Raw genomic sequence first — 15,886 nt, 5'->3', positions numbered from 1 at the left:
GAGCACAAGGGTCCCACCATTCTATTATTCAATTTAAATAAAAACATTTCCATAATATTAAAATTCTTTAAAAAAACTGAAATAATATTACAAATTATAAATAAAATAAAAATTACATAATTAAAATCTTAAAAAATAAAAATTACATAATTAAAATCCTAAAAATAAAAAATTACATAATTAAATTCATAAGTGACCGAATTTCGTCCAAATGGATGGTGAATGTGTGTATTTATAGATGGTTTTTGGGATACAATTTTTTTAAAAAAATTCAAAAAAATTTCAAAAAAACGGTAATAAAACGGCTATATTTTTGGGAATCCGAAAATATATATTTTTTTTATTTTTGGTATTATTTTTGATTTTTTTTAAAAAAAAGAAAAAAAAAATGCCAACGGCCAATAGAAACACGCCACGTCGCCCTACTCGCCGGCACGGACGTGCTCTATGCATAAAACACGTCCGTGCCAGCGGCAAGGACGGACGGTGAGCTTGTGCTCACCGTTGCAGATGCTCTTATGCTTATACTTTAATATGTCGGTATTATGAATATTTAGTTTGAAAGAAATATTTGAGAGGAGAATGAGTGGAATATATGAGAAATGGTTTAGGAGAGGTAATAGGGGAAAACTAAGGACACTTAATTTTTCAAACTCTCTCAAGTTCTCAACTCTTTCAACTTGTGAAAATGGTACAACTATGCCATATTTATAGGCATTCATTTCCTATTCTAGAATTTTCTACTAGATTCTTTAATATTTTATATCTAGATTTTTCTTCATAAAAATCTAGATATACTCTACCAAAAATATAATATCTAGATATTTACAAAATCAAGTTTATATTTTAATATTCCAACAAACTTACCATATCTTATCCCGAAAATTAAAAAGGGATATAATATAAGGCAATACAATTTCTTTCCTAATTCGATTCTGTTTCCAAAAGGAAATACTAAAAGTTTTTCTTCTTTATATATATCCTTCAAACTAGATCTCTCATTCAAATTTCGATCAAATTCTGTGTGTCCAAATCAACTCTCTGAAAGCAATGGCTTCTTCTTCGTCTTCGTCCCCATTCCTCATGCTTCCCGTTGCTGACGAAAACACCGAAAAAATCCAACACCTCTCCTTCTACAACTTCAAAAACAACAAACCCTACAACCTCAAACTCCCACCAACCCTCAAAAACACACAATTCCAATGCATTGGTTCATCCAAAGGTTGGCTTGCTTTTTTGGACCAAACCCTAAAAAACCCTTTCCTCTTCAACCCCTTCTCCCAAACCCTAATCCACCTCCCCCAAAACCACCCCGACATCACCAAACTCATCCTCTCCCAAGACCCCTCCCTCCGCCCCCACACCTACTCCGCCATCGCAATCCAAACACCCCTCCTTTCCACCAAGCTCTCCTACTCACGCAACCGCGATGCCACGTGGCATGCCCTCCCCAACCAGAGCAACACCTACTACGACGCCATATGCTGCGATGCAACAAACACCCTCTTCGCCCTAGCCCCCGGTTTGCAAGTCGAGTCGTGGAACTTGAACGATGATTCTCCTACAAAGAGCACGATAATTAGGCCTTCTTATCCGAGATCGTTGCGCCTCGCGAAGGAGGCCTTCCCGCGTGATCTCTACTCGTCTCAATTGTACCTCGCGCTCGCCTCCGGAGGCGATATAATCGTGGCGGTGAGGTACGTTGGGGAGTTCGTGAGGTACGACGGGGAGGCGGTGTACGAGGGGGACACGCTGACGGACTACATGGCGGCGCCGCTGGTGTGTCCGTACAGGACCATGGGGTTTCGGGTGCTTAGGGCTGACGTCAGCGGAGGGGAGTGGGCTGACGTGGAGGGTTTGGGGGATTACGCGATGTTTTTGGGCGGGAATGAGACGGCGGTGGTGCCGGCGGTGGGATTGATGAAGAATGCGATTTATTTCACGGATGATTATTGGGAGAGGATTGATGAGGATTATAGCTATGGAGGCCATGATTTTGGGGTTTTCTGCATGGAGGATTCGAGATTTGAAGAGGTTCTTGATTTAGAGATGGACAAGATCAATCCCCCGCCGTTTTGGATCACTCTCCCTTCTTCGCCATGATTAATACTCCATCATCAATTCATAATCCATCCTAGTATATATATTTGTTAGGTCAATTTTGTTCATTGAATGAAATATGTCAGATTGATTAGTTCTAATTTGTTATTGGTGAGAATGTTATAAGAATTTGTGATTATTTGTTGACAATCGGTTGTTAGTTATTGGTTAAGTCTATGTACGGACAGGACAGTATTGTTACATAAATTAATTATCAACAACATATAATAAAATTGCAAACTCTAAATATTGTACAAACTCCAAACTATAATCTGAACATTTAGAAAATGTCAACAGATGACAAAATAATAGCAACAAAAAATGTCAACACGGTATCAATGGTTGATGTTGTGTTGATGCTGTGTTTACACTGTATTGAAATTATTTGTTGTTATTTTATCAATCTGTTGACAATTTCTAATTGTTCAGATCATGGTTTAGAGTTTGTTTAATATTTAGAATTTGCATTATATCACCAGCCTTATGACACAAGGGTGAAATAACGTGAGCTTAGTCTATGTAAATGAAGCCCTTGCTTTATAAAAGGCCTTGTGTTTTGAAGCATATCGCATGTATTCACACTGAAAAAGAGATCGGAGGAAGCTCATCGATACGTGCTCCTAGGCAACCATAGAGATGCATGGACTTACAGTGCCGTGTACCCTAACAGCAGCACCGCTGCTCTACTAGGCATTGCTCGTCATTTGGCCCTTCTCATGCGATCCGGTTGGGGTCCTAGACGAACAGTCGCTCTTTTTGTTTTTTTATTTGAGATGTTGTATGTGTGATGAAACATTTGATATTACTTTTCAAAGGAAAAACACTATCTATATTAAAAGCAACATGATTCTCTTTTTTCCAGATGAAGACCCTACCTTATACAGACACAAGATAGAGCCAATAGGGAAGGGGGTATATAGGGGGTTCAAATCAAAATCAAAATCAAAATCAAAATCAAAATCAATATAAGATGCATTAAACAAATGTAAGGCCTAACTATACCCACTTTACAGCCCAATCTGGAAAAAATCTCTTGTTAAATTATACATAATGACAAGGTAAAATTTTCCAACTGCTACTTCAAAACCAGAAAATTTGGGGAAGATGAGAAGTCCAAGAACTACCAACCACGAAAAAAACATATATATATAGCAGTGGAGGCTCCGCTTCCCATCCGAGTAACAAAGAGAAGGTCGTAGTAATCATAATTATAGTAACCAAAAAGACCACCAGATCCCTTGGTGAAGTCAAGGGAGGGGGAAACCCTCAACGTGATTTGTCCACCTTTCTACATCATCCATGCTTGAAGATTTTAGAACTTTTCGTTGTGGCATCAAAGTCGCGCAATAAAAGATTAGCAGGAATAGGACTTAATTGTATATTTTTACTGGCTTCTCGAATGTGTGGCGATTCTGCAATGATTTCAAAGGCCAAAAAGAAACAATGTATTATGAACCATCATGCATTGTATTTATACACTTGATGCTGCCAATTGAAAGTTTAGCAATATAATCAGATAAGTAGTAAGCAATAGATGAAGAAAGTGAATAAGAATGTCTCAAAATATTACCTGGCTCGCATTATAAGACCTTTTGGGGGTCGTGTCTGAGTGCTCTAACCCCAGGTACTGCTCCCAGGCACCATATACATCTCTTCTCTGGATGATAGAATTGCAAATCCCTCAGTGTACGTACTTAGCATTGAAAATGCTTGAATTGCATGATCGATACCAAAATTTAAAACTAAAAAAAAGAAGGAAAGATTTGAAAAGTAAAAAAGACCTGGAAACGGGTCGACACAATGTCCGAGTCCTCTAGGTACTCTGGACGTCCCAATGACAAAAAGGCAAACTTCCACTGAATATTTAACAAGGTACATGAAACAGTTAGAAAACTCCCGGTCTCATTTTATAACCAAACCTTTAGCAAAGTGAACATACTGGTTCAACAGCAAATGGCAGTACCTTAGAAAACTCCTCATCTGGGACCTGCAATTTCTTTTGAATCCGTGCTTTGACCTCAGCTAATGTCTCTCCTTCATGAATGACCAAAAAGAAAGGTTCCCCGAAATTCTGAACTTGCTGTTTGACCACACACAAAAAAAAGTTAACAAATATAAATGTTAATACTATAATGCATATTAGAATCCTGTACATATATTGTACCACTTGATTCTGTGCAGTCTCCTTTGTGAAATGGTAAACATGAATCAGGCGATCATGTTGCCCCAAGTTCTTTTCTTCTTCCGGAATCTAACATAGAGCAAGAAAACAGGCTTTATAAGATGAACAAACATAAAATATACTCCCTCCGTCCCACAAGAATATGCACACTTTCCTTTTTAGTTCGTCCCACAAGAATATACACTTTCCAATTTTGAAAACTCTTTTCCCTCTAATGAGGTGGGACCCATTCCCCACTAACAATACTTTAATTACTTTTTCTCTGTACCTCCCTCTTATTTTACCAATTTTGCATTAAAACCCGTGTCGAACCCAAAGTGCATATTCTTTGGGGACGGAGGGAGTAATAAGATAAAACAAACCAACCAAAACCGTAATATGTAATGTATGGTCTTATAACTCGGAACCGAATACCACTTTCCACTAATATGATTAAAAAATACTTATGTTTTTTACATCTTGGACTGTTGTCACAGCACGTCTGGCATTCGTTGATTTGTATAATTCAAAACCATATAAGAGTACAAACAAATATAGCAGTGTCAACAACAAAATATTTTGAGAAAAGATACCTCCTCTGCACGTAACGTCCAGTATTGATCATTTATATTTTCAATCTTCTCATGTGTAGGGAAAATCTGTAAAACGAAGAGAGCAGCATGTGGATTACGAGTCTAGGACGTAAATGTAGTTTTGTGATCTAAGGACACACAAATCATAACTTCTAACAAGATAGTGAACAGACGTCAATGTCATAAACAGGTTAGTGTACAAGACGTCACAAGATCACATTTGACATTTTGTTCCAACCGAAATCACAAGATAATGAAAAACAAAATCCTCAAGCAGAAATGTCCAATCCCTAGTATGAAAACAAAGTAAATTCCAAAGTGGCATTTACAAACATCAAAAGATGAGAATGTCACAGCAGTTCTGTTCAGAAAAAAGAATGTCACAATAGAGAACATTACCTTGTAAATCTTGTGATAGAAAACTTCAAGCAGTCTAAGTTCAGCATTTGGTTGAGACAACTCTACCTATCATTAGATGAAAAGGATGTCAGACATCATCAAGCTGCTCATGATATACTCTCACTTTCTTGTACTCAACACCAAGGAAACTTGCTATAAAATGTTAAACAGAAAACACTCCAGATAGCAGTGAAGGTATTAATGACGAATCGGTTTCATGACCTGTTAAATTAAATGTTTACCCTTACTTCTCTTACATCATGGGGCATTCATTGAACACAAAGCAGCTCCATGTTTACATAATTGACTACAACTTGCGGAGAACCAAGCTTACCTTTGTTTTAATTTCATTGAGAACATCTCCAACAGTGCTAGGTTTAGGCAACCTAATATTAAGGATTGTAGCCTGAGAAAAAACATAAGAAACATGTCAATGATTTATAGGATTCAGATTAACAGAAATTTTCAAGGGTAGGGCAGTTTTAGTACCTCATCTTTTGTTGCATGATGGAACGCAACCTTTAAAGTTTTCAGGCACTGCAACTCTGGAAGAGGGATGTCCAGGACTTCATAATAGAGTATATCCGATATCTATCACAACCCAGTAAATTATCTGTGATCAGTAATAGTATTGCACAACACAGAAGAATGCTTGCATACTCTCTGCTCACAATTGGCCCATGAATGAGCAAAATAGAACCACCTGATTGTAGTGGACAAGCATGTCTATCAAATGATCAACTGATCGATATTTGATAGGATTGGGCTTTGGTTGCTGGGAGTAGCAATTGTGAGGAGTAAGCCGGATTTTAGATGGATCATCCAAGCTAAGGTGCTGGGCTACTCGTTCCACAACATCATCATAAGTGTGATTCTTTGCCCTGTACGTTAAGTCAAAAATGGTTATACACATTTATCTCAAAAATGGTTCTGACTAATTAGATGAAACAGAGTCGATAAGTGATATCAGATAGTACTCACAACTCCAAACAAAATTCATCATCCTTGGGCCTCTCCAAAGCTCGAAAATGGACAATCTGTCAGAGTTGAACCACACATTGAGGTCCAGAGGTAAAGGGGAAAAGGTCAAAGGGTGCAAATAATAGTTGCGCACAAGAACTTCCAGGACTAGCTTTTCGCACATGTACATCAGTTTCCGTCAAAAGTCCCATATAATATTAAGAAAACATACCCAAGTTGGTACAACCAACACCTCAACAATGAAATGGGGTGGAGTTGAGAGTTGACATAAAATTATAGTAAAATGAAGTTTGCCAAGAAGCAGTTGAAAAGAGAACGGAAGGGAGTGAATGAAAAAAACACAAAGTGATATTGACAGTAAATGATCCGAGCATTTTTTGGCAGCAATTAATTAAAGATGGAAAGCTTGAGTAACAGCACATTTCATTAATTATTTCTTAAGAAAAAATCCCAAAACTCAGTAGAGGGACAGGGGAGGGGGAGTATTGTCAACCTGGCGATTTTTCACATATTCCAGATAAGAAAGAACATCAGGAAACCGAACTTGCTCGTCGGTTTCAGGGGGTGGCCATTTCTGGAAGCAGATAATGTCCCCATCTTCAATCTGTGTGTGCGTGAGAGAGAGACAAAGAGAGTTAGCATATGGTACACAAAGAGCCACATACAAGTTATTTATAGTAAATAAAATAGAGAATACCTGACTGAAACGAAATGAAGCTCGTTTATCAAGGCGTTCACACATAACAGATGGCTCAAATTTGATTTCCTGTAGACATTGGAAATAATGTTCCGTGAATTATAAATCAAGAAAAATAATACTACATGTTTGTCTTATGTGTAACATCATATTGTCCAACAGAACAATCCAGATGTGAACTATTGTATAGTGACACAACATACCTCAAAGAGTTCGATTTCTTGATCTGAAGCAAACCCAGCAAGCTCATTCAGCTTCATTAGGATCTCAAGAGGCTTGCCAGTACTTTTTACAAAAAGCCTGCCAACATATCTGGAAAAAGAATGATTCAATGATCATATTAGCAGGCAGAATTCTTAGAAGTTAAAATGATGCAGTACGTTTTTGTTGAGTGTGTTGTACCGGAGCTCTTCTTTATGGGGATCGTAGAGTTTAAAGAATAGTAGTATGTCTTCCTTAATCTTTTCTGGGGGAGGAACCAGTTGTAAATCCTATAATTTGAAAACAGTCAACTCACATTGAATAGGAGAACTGAAATACCTACAATATATCAATAAACATGTACGAAGTAGTAGTGTATATTATTTCTTTATTGGCAAAAGATATACCGGTCCACGCTCCACTTCCAAGAACAACTTCAATTCTGCATTATGGGCTTTATTTGATACTTCCCGCAGTGTTCCTACCTGCACAGCATAAGCATGAAAAAGAAAATAAACAAGATGCCACTTTTAAGCATTCTGACTGAGTCACAGGAATCGAAGACGCATCAATCAAATAAATAAGATTAGGAAAGCTAAAACCAACTGGGAATGAAAGTTACTGCGTACAGAAAGCCTAAGACGATAGTTGGAAACGAAGCACCATCAATCATATACACAACAGGAAGCAAAAATAGTACAAAATCACTTGATGTCTCATATTAAATAGGGAACCTTTTCTCCTTCATAAAAAAAGGACTGTTATTTTTAACAAGTACACCTTCTAATGACAATAGTTGGAAACAAAGCATCACCAATCATACACAAACAGGAAGTACAACTGTACAAAATCATTCGATGTCTCATTGATTAAATAGGGAACATTTTCTTTTTGAAAAAAAGGACCGCTGATTCTTAACAAATACACCTTCTAAATTCTAATGTGAGAAAACTGTTAAATTATCTCCTCCATCCCTATTCCTCTACAACCTCCCAAATGCACAACAAAGAAACAAACAAGAATTAACTTAGAGAAGCCAAATAAAACACTCAATGCCTCAAGAATTATAATTGACATAAGGCTTGCCAACGGCATCATAAAGAAAAAACAAAGAGAAGTAGATATAAGCAGGCCACCCATCTAAAAGTACGTAGTGCACAACTATTGTGACATTTTAGTTTTCATAAATGCTATCGACGAGTGCCCCAAGCACCATCAAAATGGGAACTACCCATATAAATAAAATACAGATAAGTAACATAGCTAACATAATTACCGTTTGAGCTTCCTCCTGGGGTGTCAATGGTCTGTTTGGGCGGTAAGTATGGTTTTGTCTTTTTGCCCATATCCAAAAGCGCTGAAATTGAACAGGTATACCAAGTTCTTTGGCGACCTCCTCCTACAAAAATAAGCATAGACATAAGTGAGACCTGTACTTTCACAAGAAACATGAAAAATGCTTCATCATGTTGAGATGAATCAAAAGGAAAAGGAAATAAATATGCACATGCACAGAGTCAGAAAGGGGAATATGTGTGTTGCAGTAAAGAACCAAATGTGACGGAAAAGAGTAATAACAACCAGGAATACCAATTTACCATCAGCTCTGTGCAAAATCTTGACAAATTGAAGCATCAACCCAGGATTTTTGGAAAAATAAATCTTTCTAATTTTAAGCATCATTAAAGCTTGCACATGCATTCCTTAGAACGGGTTATTATTAATAATAATTTCATGAATGACTCATCGATAAATTTCTAAGTGGATTGCTGTAGTGTAGCATTTAATGTTTTTACTAGGAATAGTTGAAGATGAAGCATACTATTTCCAAATGCATTCCATCTCGCAGGTGTTATCCTAGGTAAGTTAAAATTAGCACCTTTCTCTCCAAGCAATCTTACCTGCCATCACCAAATTTAGATCCAGAAGTAACAAATGATCTCAATTTGTGCATAATTACATCATTTATCAGTAGATTCAGTATCACTGTTGATTTACTGAAATACCAATAGAATCACTACGACTGACCAGAGCATCAAGGAACTATAATTGAACTGTTTCACTTCATCCAGTAATCCCAAGCATAGGAATTATCAAAGAATAATATTTTTCATCACACAACAAGCTACATTTAGGGTAACAACTATTTCCCTAATTTCAACCAAAAGAGAAAGTACCTTGAAAAGGTTAAAAGGCATCTGTTTCTGGATTCGGAAATTGCGGACTTTATCATGATCAACAAGGTCAAAATAGATATCCTTTCCAATTTGTTCCCTCAGGTCCTCATCTCGAGCAACCTGCATTGGAAATGCTTCAGCAATCCATTTCAAGAATAAGAAAGTAAAGTCTACATGAGAATGCCAGTTGAGAAAAATAACCTTTATAATAGTGTAAAGGTGAGCCTGTGCTTTGTATCTTCTCTTATCTTCCTTTTCTTCTTGTTCCTTTTTCAGTCTTATCTGGTTTAAGTAGGGCATGTCAAGTTTCAGGTAAGAGTATGAAAAAATTACCTTAAGAAATGGTAGATGTATAAAACATAAATATTACCCTAAGATGCTCAGCAATGTCCTTCTCATCCACATCACAGATTATTTTGTCCTTGTCACTCACTCGTATATACACAAGCATGTACGCATTCGAGTATTTGGTGAATTTGAAAGGAGTGTTATTGTAACCAGGATTTGTCTGTGGCAACTGTAATGTAAATGACCATAAGTACCACTACAATAGAGAGTTTGAGAGGATAAATATCAAAAGGCAGATATATCACCTCCTCCTCGCCACCATACTGCTCTTCTAGTGCCCTTTTCACATCTTCTTTGGTGACCCTCTCGTCATCAAATTTATACCTGAAGAGTGCAAAAGTAAACCATCAGGAAGCAGCACAAAAGTGCATATGCAATATACAATGGCAAGATGAGACTGAGCATAAGGCAAGACCAAGTAAACTCATTCAATGTAACAAATAATTGCATGTCTTAGTGCAGTGATCATCACAATGGAACTGGTAAGCTCCAAACCATTCAGTATCCATGCATATCTAAGTGTAAATATATGAAGGGACGAACAAGAGAAAGGGATAATAGATTCTTCAAAAGTATTGAGACCTACCATTGATCAGTAAGAGTTGGCCTGATGAAGGCATAATAGTGTCCACCATGCACCCCACCACTATGAACTAAGACACTGTTGACATGAAACAAGCAAGACAAGTATTCTTCAGCTTATGGTCAAAGGTATAACAGAAGAACATGTGAGGGTAGACATAAATATAAAGGGGTCCAATCACCTATGAAGCGTGTAAAGGTTCCGTACACTCCTATCAGCATCGGGTGATAAATATTTGCCATTATCTCTATCCAGATCAAGCTCTAATGGAAATTCATAGCGGTCATTTATCTGCATCAGTGACAAATTACAATGGATTCAAAACCTAATTTTCACTTAAAGATCATCAGACATAAACCATGAAGCACTGAAACGAAAGTTGTATTAGGAAAAAATATTGATTATGCATACACTAGTTATGTAAACCAAGCTGGAAAGGTCAAATGGTTTTTTTTTTCTCGTCTACATTGAGGAGCTGTAGCAAAATGAGCCACCGGCATAAGGGATCAAACTGAGGCCAGAATAAATTTACACGACAACTGATTGGGACAGTGTGTAACAGTTGAACAAATTCAGCATCATCATCTCAGTATAAGCACAATTTCGATATCATGAAAGAGATTTGAAGCAAGAACAATTATATTTGGCAAAAGAAAATTGGATCTTGTGGAAGCACTTGTGAAAATCCACTCTTAAGATGAAGAAGTTTATGGTGTGAGCCACTAACCTTCACCATTGTATCTCTCATAAAATCATACTCGAATCGCTTTAACTGAAGCTGTAGAACTGGTGGAAAGTCAATGAACAAGACACCCTTCTTGGCATCCTAATATTCAAATAAAGAATTTAATTAATATGTAGAGAAAAGCTTGTGTAGAAGAAACAATGCATCAATTATCATAACGAATACGAATAAAAGCATACAGAAACTGTAAATCCTAAATAAAGCTAACTAAATTTTCATATACTTGTGAATTGTGATTGGTTAATCACTGCTGCATCTAATGAAAAAGAATGCATCTGTCATGACTACCATAATTTACGACGCCGTCTGAAATGACATTCAAACAGAATAATGAAAGTCTTCCTCTAATGAAAAGAAATTTTTGTTCCCCACGATCTTGTTGCTATTAGACCAACCTAACAAGATTTCCTTCCAATGATGACCTGTTCCTTGGACTGCAGGCGTAGCCATCATCACAACGAGTCCACAAATTACTTCACTTGTCAAAGTCAAGTACAGATTGATTGCTTTATCAATGCAAAAGACAGCATGCACCTCCCATAATGTCAATACACTTTTATCTGTTGAACACTATAAACTTGCTTGATAGCCATGCCATATCTCTAAATAAAACGAAACAAAGACAACTTGTTCCTCCACCGTAACATAACCCAGACAGGTTCCTACGATATGCAGTGTATCCTTAAAGATCTGTCTGAGCAGACGACTTCAGAGTTCAGAGCTTTACAAACCACAAGGTCTACTGTTATAAATATGTTGTCGAAATTCATTAACAATCTCTCAATCAAAATTCACTTATCCCGACCCATAAATTGCAGGACTATTATAACATCATACATTGGAGGCACCAGTCACATTGACATTGACTATGTGCATGACTAATCACAAGAAGAAGGCCAGAGTTCCATAGATGTATGACTATTTCAAAAGCTTTTTACATTTATAGACTGTTGAACTATTCTCAATAAATAGTTGACACAAGACAGATTAACATTCCTTCAAAAACTTCAATTTATGGAAATGTAACTTTCCGAGTCAGGTCTAGATTATCATGCAGCACAGAGATCTTCTTGCAGTTATCAACCTTCAAAATACATAATATAGATATAGCTAAACTACATCATTATCTAGTAGAGGAATTACATACCTGCAAACCATGTTCCTCGGCATGGTATTTGTTATCTCCTTCAAGGCATTCTACTTCCACATACTTGTCAAATGAAGCATAAACATCCTTGCAACCTTTTACATCAAGTTGAAGGTCTGCACCCACAAGAACAACTGTTAAAATAAAGTCATCTCTATTAAAAGACAAAGGCCATCCTCAGAACGAAATAATACCATAAAATGACTCTTTTCTTGTTGATTTGAAGTCCACATTAATACATTCAATATAATTCATATGATGGCCTTCGAATAACTTTTGTATGGTCCCTTCGACAACAGTACCCTGTCCAGTAAAAGAAAAAAATGAAGTCCAAAATGACCTTATAAGTACAGAAAAGAATCTTGAAGGAGGTCTGTTGTGTCAGAATTTTCAGTACCTTCATCTTGTCTTCAAGCTTCTCACATAAAACTCTGTTAAGTTCTTGAACATCATGTTGCATGAATGAATCATAAGTGTCCCATCCAAATGATTTAGTCAATTCTTTTGTAGCTACACTGGTGTCATTGTATTGGAGCTTATAGAATAAACTCTGTAAAGCCAAAGGGATACTCCCAGTAGGGATATCATTCTCCGTTGTTGGCATGTGATACACGGCCTGATATAACATGTTTAAAGTAAGGCTTCACCATACTTCTCTAATAATGGCCTTGAATAATTAAATATTGGTCATTCAGAACTAGATAAATTGCAAACTTAAATAACCTTTCTGAAATAAGGAATATGGTACAAAGTCTGCAGCAAAGAGTTCATGTAACAAGTTGCCCCCTGGTTCTTAAGCCCAACATAACCTGTCTCCTTCTTTGAGTCATATGCCCAGTAGTCAATAACCTTGCGTACAGCAACATCGGCTTCAACTAAACAGGTATCATTCATGAGGTACCCCTTGTTGGGATCATAAAGATCACTGAGAGGCATGAAAGATGTGAAACCCCAGTCACTCTCCCTTTGATTAAACTGGTGTTGTGTGTCTGCAGAGCCCCAAACAAAGGAAGAATAAATCACAACAATCATGATTTAGGTAGCAAATGCTTTACCAAGTGACAGAATGTAGACAGCATTAATTTTTTCAACATTTTATAGCCAATGTACTCACTCAAAGTGAAATCAGCGAATTGTGAGGCCAATAATACAATCAACTAAAATGTTTAGAAGAGATTTTTGTAATAAAAGTCATGTACATAACTGAGAATCTTTTAAGCACGATTTACAAAAATCAGTATCTTGATTGCCATGTATATAGAAGGAAAAGTATCAGGGTAACTCTAGATTTTTTGCCTTCTAGTTTACAAGCTGGCAGCATCCAATACAGGACCTATACCATGAATCAATGAAGAGATATTTATTTAAAAACCTATATTATGATCATATATATACAGACACATGAAAGTCTCTATTTTGAGTCTCAATACATAATTACATATCAAGCTTTAGCTACATAATTGCATCAAAACAGATCTAATTCTTGGGTATACCTTTCTTCACTGTAAGTTTGTTATGCATTTGATTGACTACAGCCAAGCTAAACTGAGCATATCTACTCCACCCATAGGGCAAGGTAGCCGAATCGGCCACATCTAAATACATCGACAAGAAGTCCACATTGTTTCCCTTCGGGAAAATAAGCACGCGCCTGCAGAAGGAAACTCGTGTCAAAAGGCAATCAAGTTGCTTTCCATAATAATAAAGTGCTAAGTAGCTCTAACAGACATAATAAAATTCATTCTTTGGATGCCACCAACACGTGAGCGTAAATGAATCATGAATGAGGCCATATTCGAAATTCAAAAAAATTACCATTTATAACTCCCGACAGTGAAGACATCAGAATATAGCTTCTTCATATTCAGTCGAGAAAAGTTCTCAATTGTCCACGTGAAACGTGATGCTTGTGGCTCTTCATTTCCCTGATTCTCCACACTTCCCGTGTTGTCATTGTCGGCCGGTGCCACTAGGAAATTATAAAAAGCTACTAATTTTAGTACACTCGAGTAAAACAAAGACAGAATCAGAAGTTTTGCTTATAAATCATAAAAAATGAAGAATCCAACAATGGCATAGCCATATGTAACCAATACATAAAACTCAAAAGACCAAATCACGGCAGTATTTAGCATTTATGCATGCTTCCATCTTATAAACAGACATCAACAATTACAATAGTGTAGCAGAGTGAAGCACCTTCCATCGGCTGAGGACCTTCGACTAAAGGCTGAGGACCTTCAACTAAATCTGAGTGTGGAACCAACATCTCTTCATCTTCCTGCTGCTAAAGTCCAGAAGCAAAAAAGAAATGAGAAAGAAATGAACTTGATCTTGATCCAGCAAAAATTAGGCTTCATTCCAGAAGTCGAAATCTCGAATTCAATCATTTGCACTAAATCAGCACAATTACAATAAATTCAAATTGAACTAGCTTAAACCTCCTTTCTCGCTCACGCAAAACCCTAGTTGATCCAACCATTCAGCCCCCACACACCATACAAACACCTAAACTTGCGGCAAAAGGTATGAATTTGGAGAAAATGCAAACAAATTGCTAATATGCATGAACACACACAGCAATGGACCACGGAAATGATAGAAAGCCGGAAATGAGCAACTAAGGAAAAATGAGAGTGAATAAGATAGTGGAGTTACATCCAACGGCTGAGGAGTCATCATCGTCATGGCTGGAGAGACAGCAGCCGACGGATCGATACTATGCAGGTTGTTAGGGGAGAGAGGGGAGGAGGGGGGGAGACAGAGGAGAGAGAAAGCGGGAGTTAGAGAGAGAAAGATGAAAGGTCTGACGGATTTCTGAGTGATGGGTCTCGTCTCGACATTCGATAGGGATCATTTGGGTATTTTTGCAATTGAAGGGGGCAAAATGGGGATTGGGAAATTAGCCAACAAAATCGCGACGTGTAATGAATAACAGTATGAGGGCATTTTGGTCAATCAGATAAAACTTTGGAATTGTCGACGGTGTGAGTTTGATGTGATTTTAAGACTTTAATGACTTTAATCTCTTCATCAATTATTGATATTACTGTATACTCCATATCTAAGTTAATACTATCATAAAAATATATACATTTAAAATATCACGAAAATTAATACACAATTAATAAAGTATGAAAGAGGAGTATAATGATAATTAAAATAGTATTAGTGAATAATGAGACTCACGTTATTAGTGGATAATGAGACTCACGTAAATGTCAATTTTGGTCTAAACATATGACTATAATATGAATTTAGTCCAAAAACTTTACTTTTTGAAAAACATACCCATAACAAAATGAAATCTTTGTCGGAGTGGTTCTTTTTTTACGGTTCCGTCAGAAAAAACTAATGTCATGGCACTGTGCAATTAGCATTGACCGTTAGTTTTTTTACGGTACTTCGGCGACGTTTTCATTTGTTGTGAACCCATTTTTTAAAATGTGAATGTTTTGGGGCAAATTCGTATTTTGATCATATGTTTAGGACCAAAATCGATTCTTACTCTAATTTATAATGATGATCAATAATGATATAAGTTGTAAATAATTTAATGAATATAGGTAATTAGTTGTAGACAACTTTCCATGAATGAAAATGTTCATATTTTTATAGGCGAACAGAAATATAAAATGAACATATTTTTTTAGGACGGGTGAAGTATTGAAAAGCATTCATTGTCACATAGTAAAGTTAAAAAATATCCAATTAAATTAAGAAAAATTAAAAATCTAAATTTTGTGTAGAGGCA

General features: G+C 36.7%; 2 protein-coding genes across 5 annotated transcripts; one reads left to right on the top strand and one right to left on the bottom strand.

Moving 5' to 3' along the window:
- Positions 1 to 1,050: 1,050 nt before the first annotated feature.
- On the top strand, positions 1,051 to 2,103 carry LOC121786938. Its single transcript, XM_042185531.1, has one exon. It carries the CDS (start codon positions 1,051 to 1,053, stop codon positions 2,101 to 2,103), a length of 1,053 nt encoding a protein of 350 aa, XP_042041465.1.
- A 939-nt stretch (positions 2,104 to 3,042) lies between these two features.
- Positions 3,043 to 14,965, bottom strand: LOC121787044 (ubiquitin C-terminal hydrolase 12-like). Of its 4 annotated transcripts, none has more exons than XM_042185645.1 (32): positions 14,791 to 14,965; positions 14,332 to 14,419; positions 13,948 to 14,101; positions 13,626 to 13,783; positions 12,856 to 13,121; positions 12,530 to 12,748; positions 12,327 to 12,435; positions 12,133 to 12,248; positions 10,968 to 11,066; positions 10,422 to 10,531; positions 10,244 to 10,318; positions 9,903 to 9,981; positions 9,680 to 9,826; positions 9,511 to 9,591; positions 9,310 to 9,429; positions 8,409 to 8,531; positions 7,540 to 7,617; positions 7,334 to 7,422; positions 7,135 to 7,243; positions 6,932 to 7,000; positions 6,728 to 6,838; positions 6,235 to 6,290; positions 5,954 to 6,134; positions 5,743 to 5,844; positions 5,588 to 5,659; positions 5,254 to 5,319; positions 4,855 to 4,920; positions 4,265 to 4,351; positions 4,064 to 4,180; positions 3,882 to 3,956; positions 3,671 to 3,757; positions 3,043 to 3,512 (listed from the first exon to the last, which is right to left on the bottom strand). In XM_042185645.1, the coding sequence occupies exons 1-32, from the start codon at positions 14,818 to 14,820 to the stop codon at positions 3,471 to 3,473; spliced, it is 3,381 nt and encodes a 1,126-aa protein (XP_042041579.1). In that variant the 5' UTR covers positions 14,821 to 14,965; the 3' UTR covers positions 3,043 to 3,470. The 4 variants fall into 4 exon arrangements, with proteins under 4 accessions (XP_042041579.1, XP_042041581.1, XP_042041580.1 ...); XM_042185647.1 differs by having other exon boundaries at positions 14,332 to 14,416; XM_042185646.1 differs by having other exon boundaries at positions 5,957 to 6,134; positions 14,791 to 14,964.
- Between the last annotated feature and the right edge of the window lie 921 nt (positions 14,966 to 15,886).

This window comes from Salvia splendens, chromosome 22, assembly GCF_004379255.2.
Source record: "Salvia splendens isolate huo1 chromosome 22, SspV2, whole genome shotgun sequence".
NCBI classification, from domain to species: Eukaryota; Viridiplantae; Streptophyta; class Magnoliopsida; order Lamiales; family Lamiaceae; genus Salvia; species Salvia splendens.
This window is presented reverse-complemented; position numbering and strand designations above follow the sequence as displayed.

Excerpts from the sequence above, each read along its gene's own strand:
- LOC121787044 (XM_042185645.1), bottom strand. The coding sequence starts at position 14,820 with ATGACGATGATGACTCCTCAGCCGTTGGAT. Across the intron at positions 7,423-7,539 it reads TGGAAGTGGAGCGTGGACCG|GATTTACAACTGGTTCCTCC; the intron begins GTATATCTTTTG and ends TTCAAATTATAG. Across the intron at positions 4,352-4,854 it reads GGACGTTACGTGCAGAGGAG|ATTCCGGAAGAAGAAAAGAA; the intron begins GTATCTTTTCTC and ends GCTCTATGTTAG.
- LOC121786938 (XM_042185531.1), top strand. The coding sequence starts at position 1,051 with ATGGCTTCTTCTTCGTCTTCGTCCCCATTCCTCATGCTTCCCGTTGCT.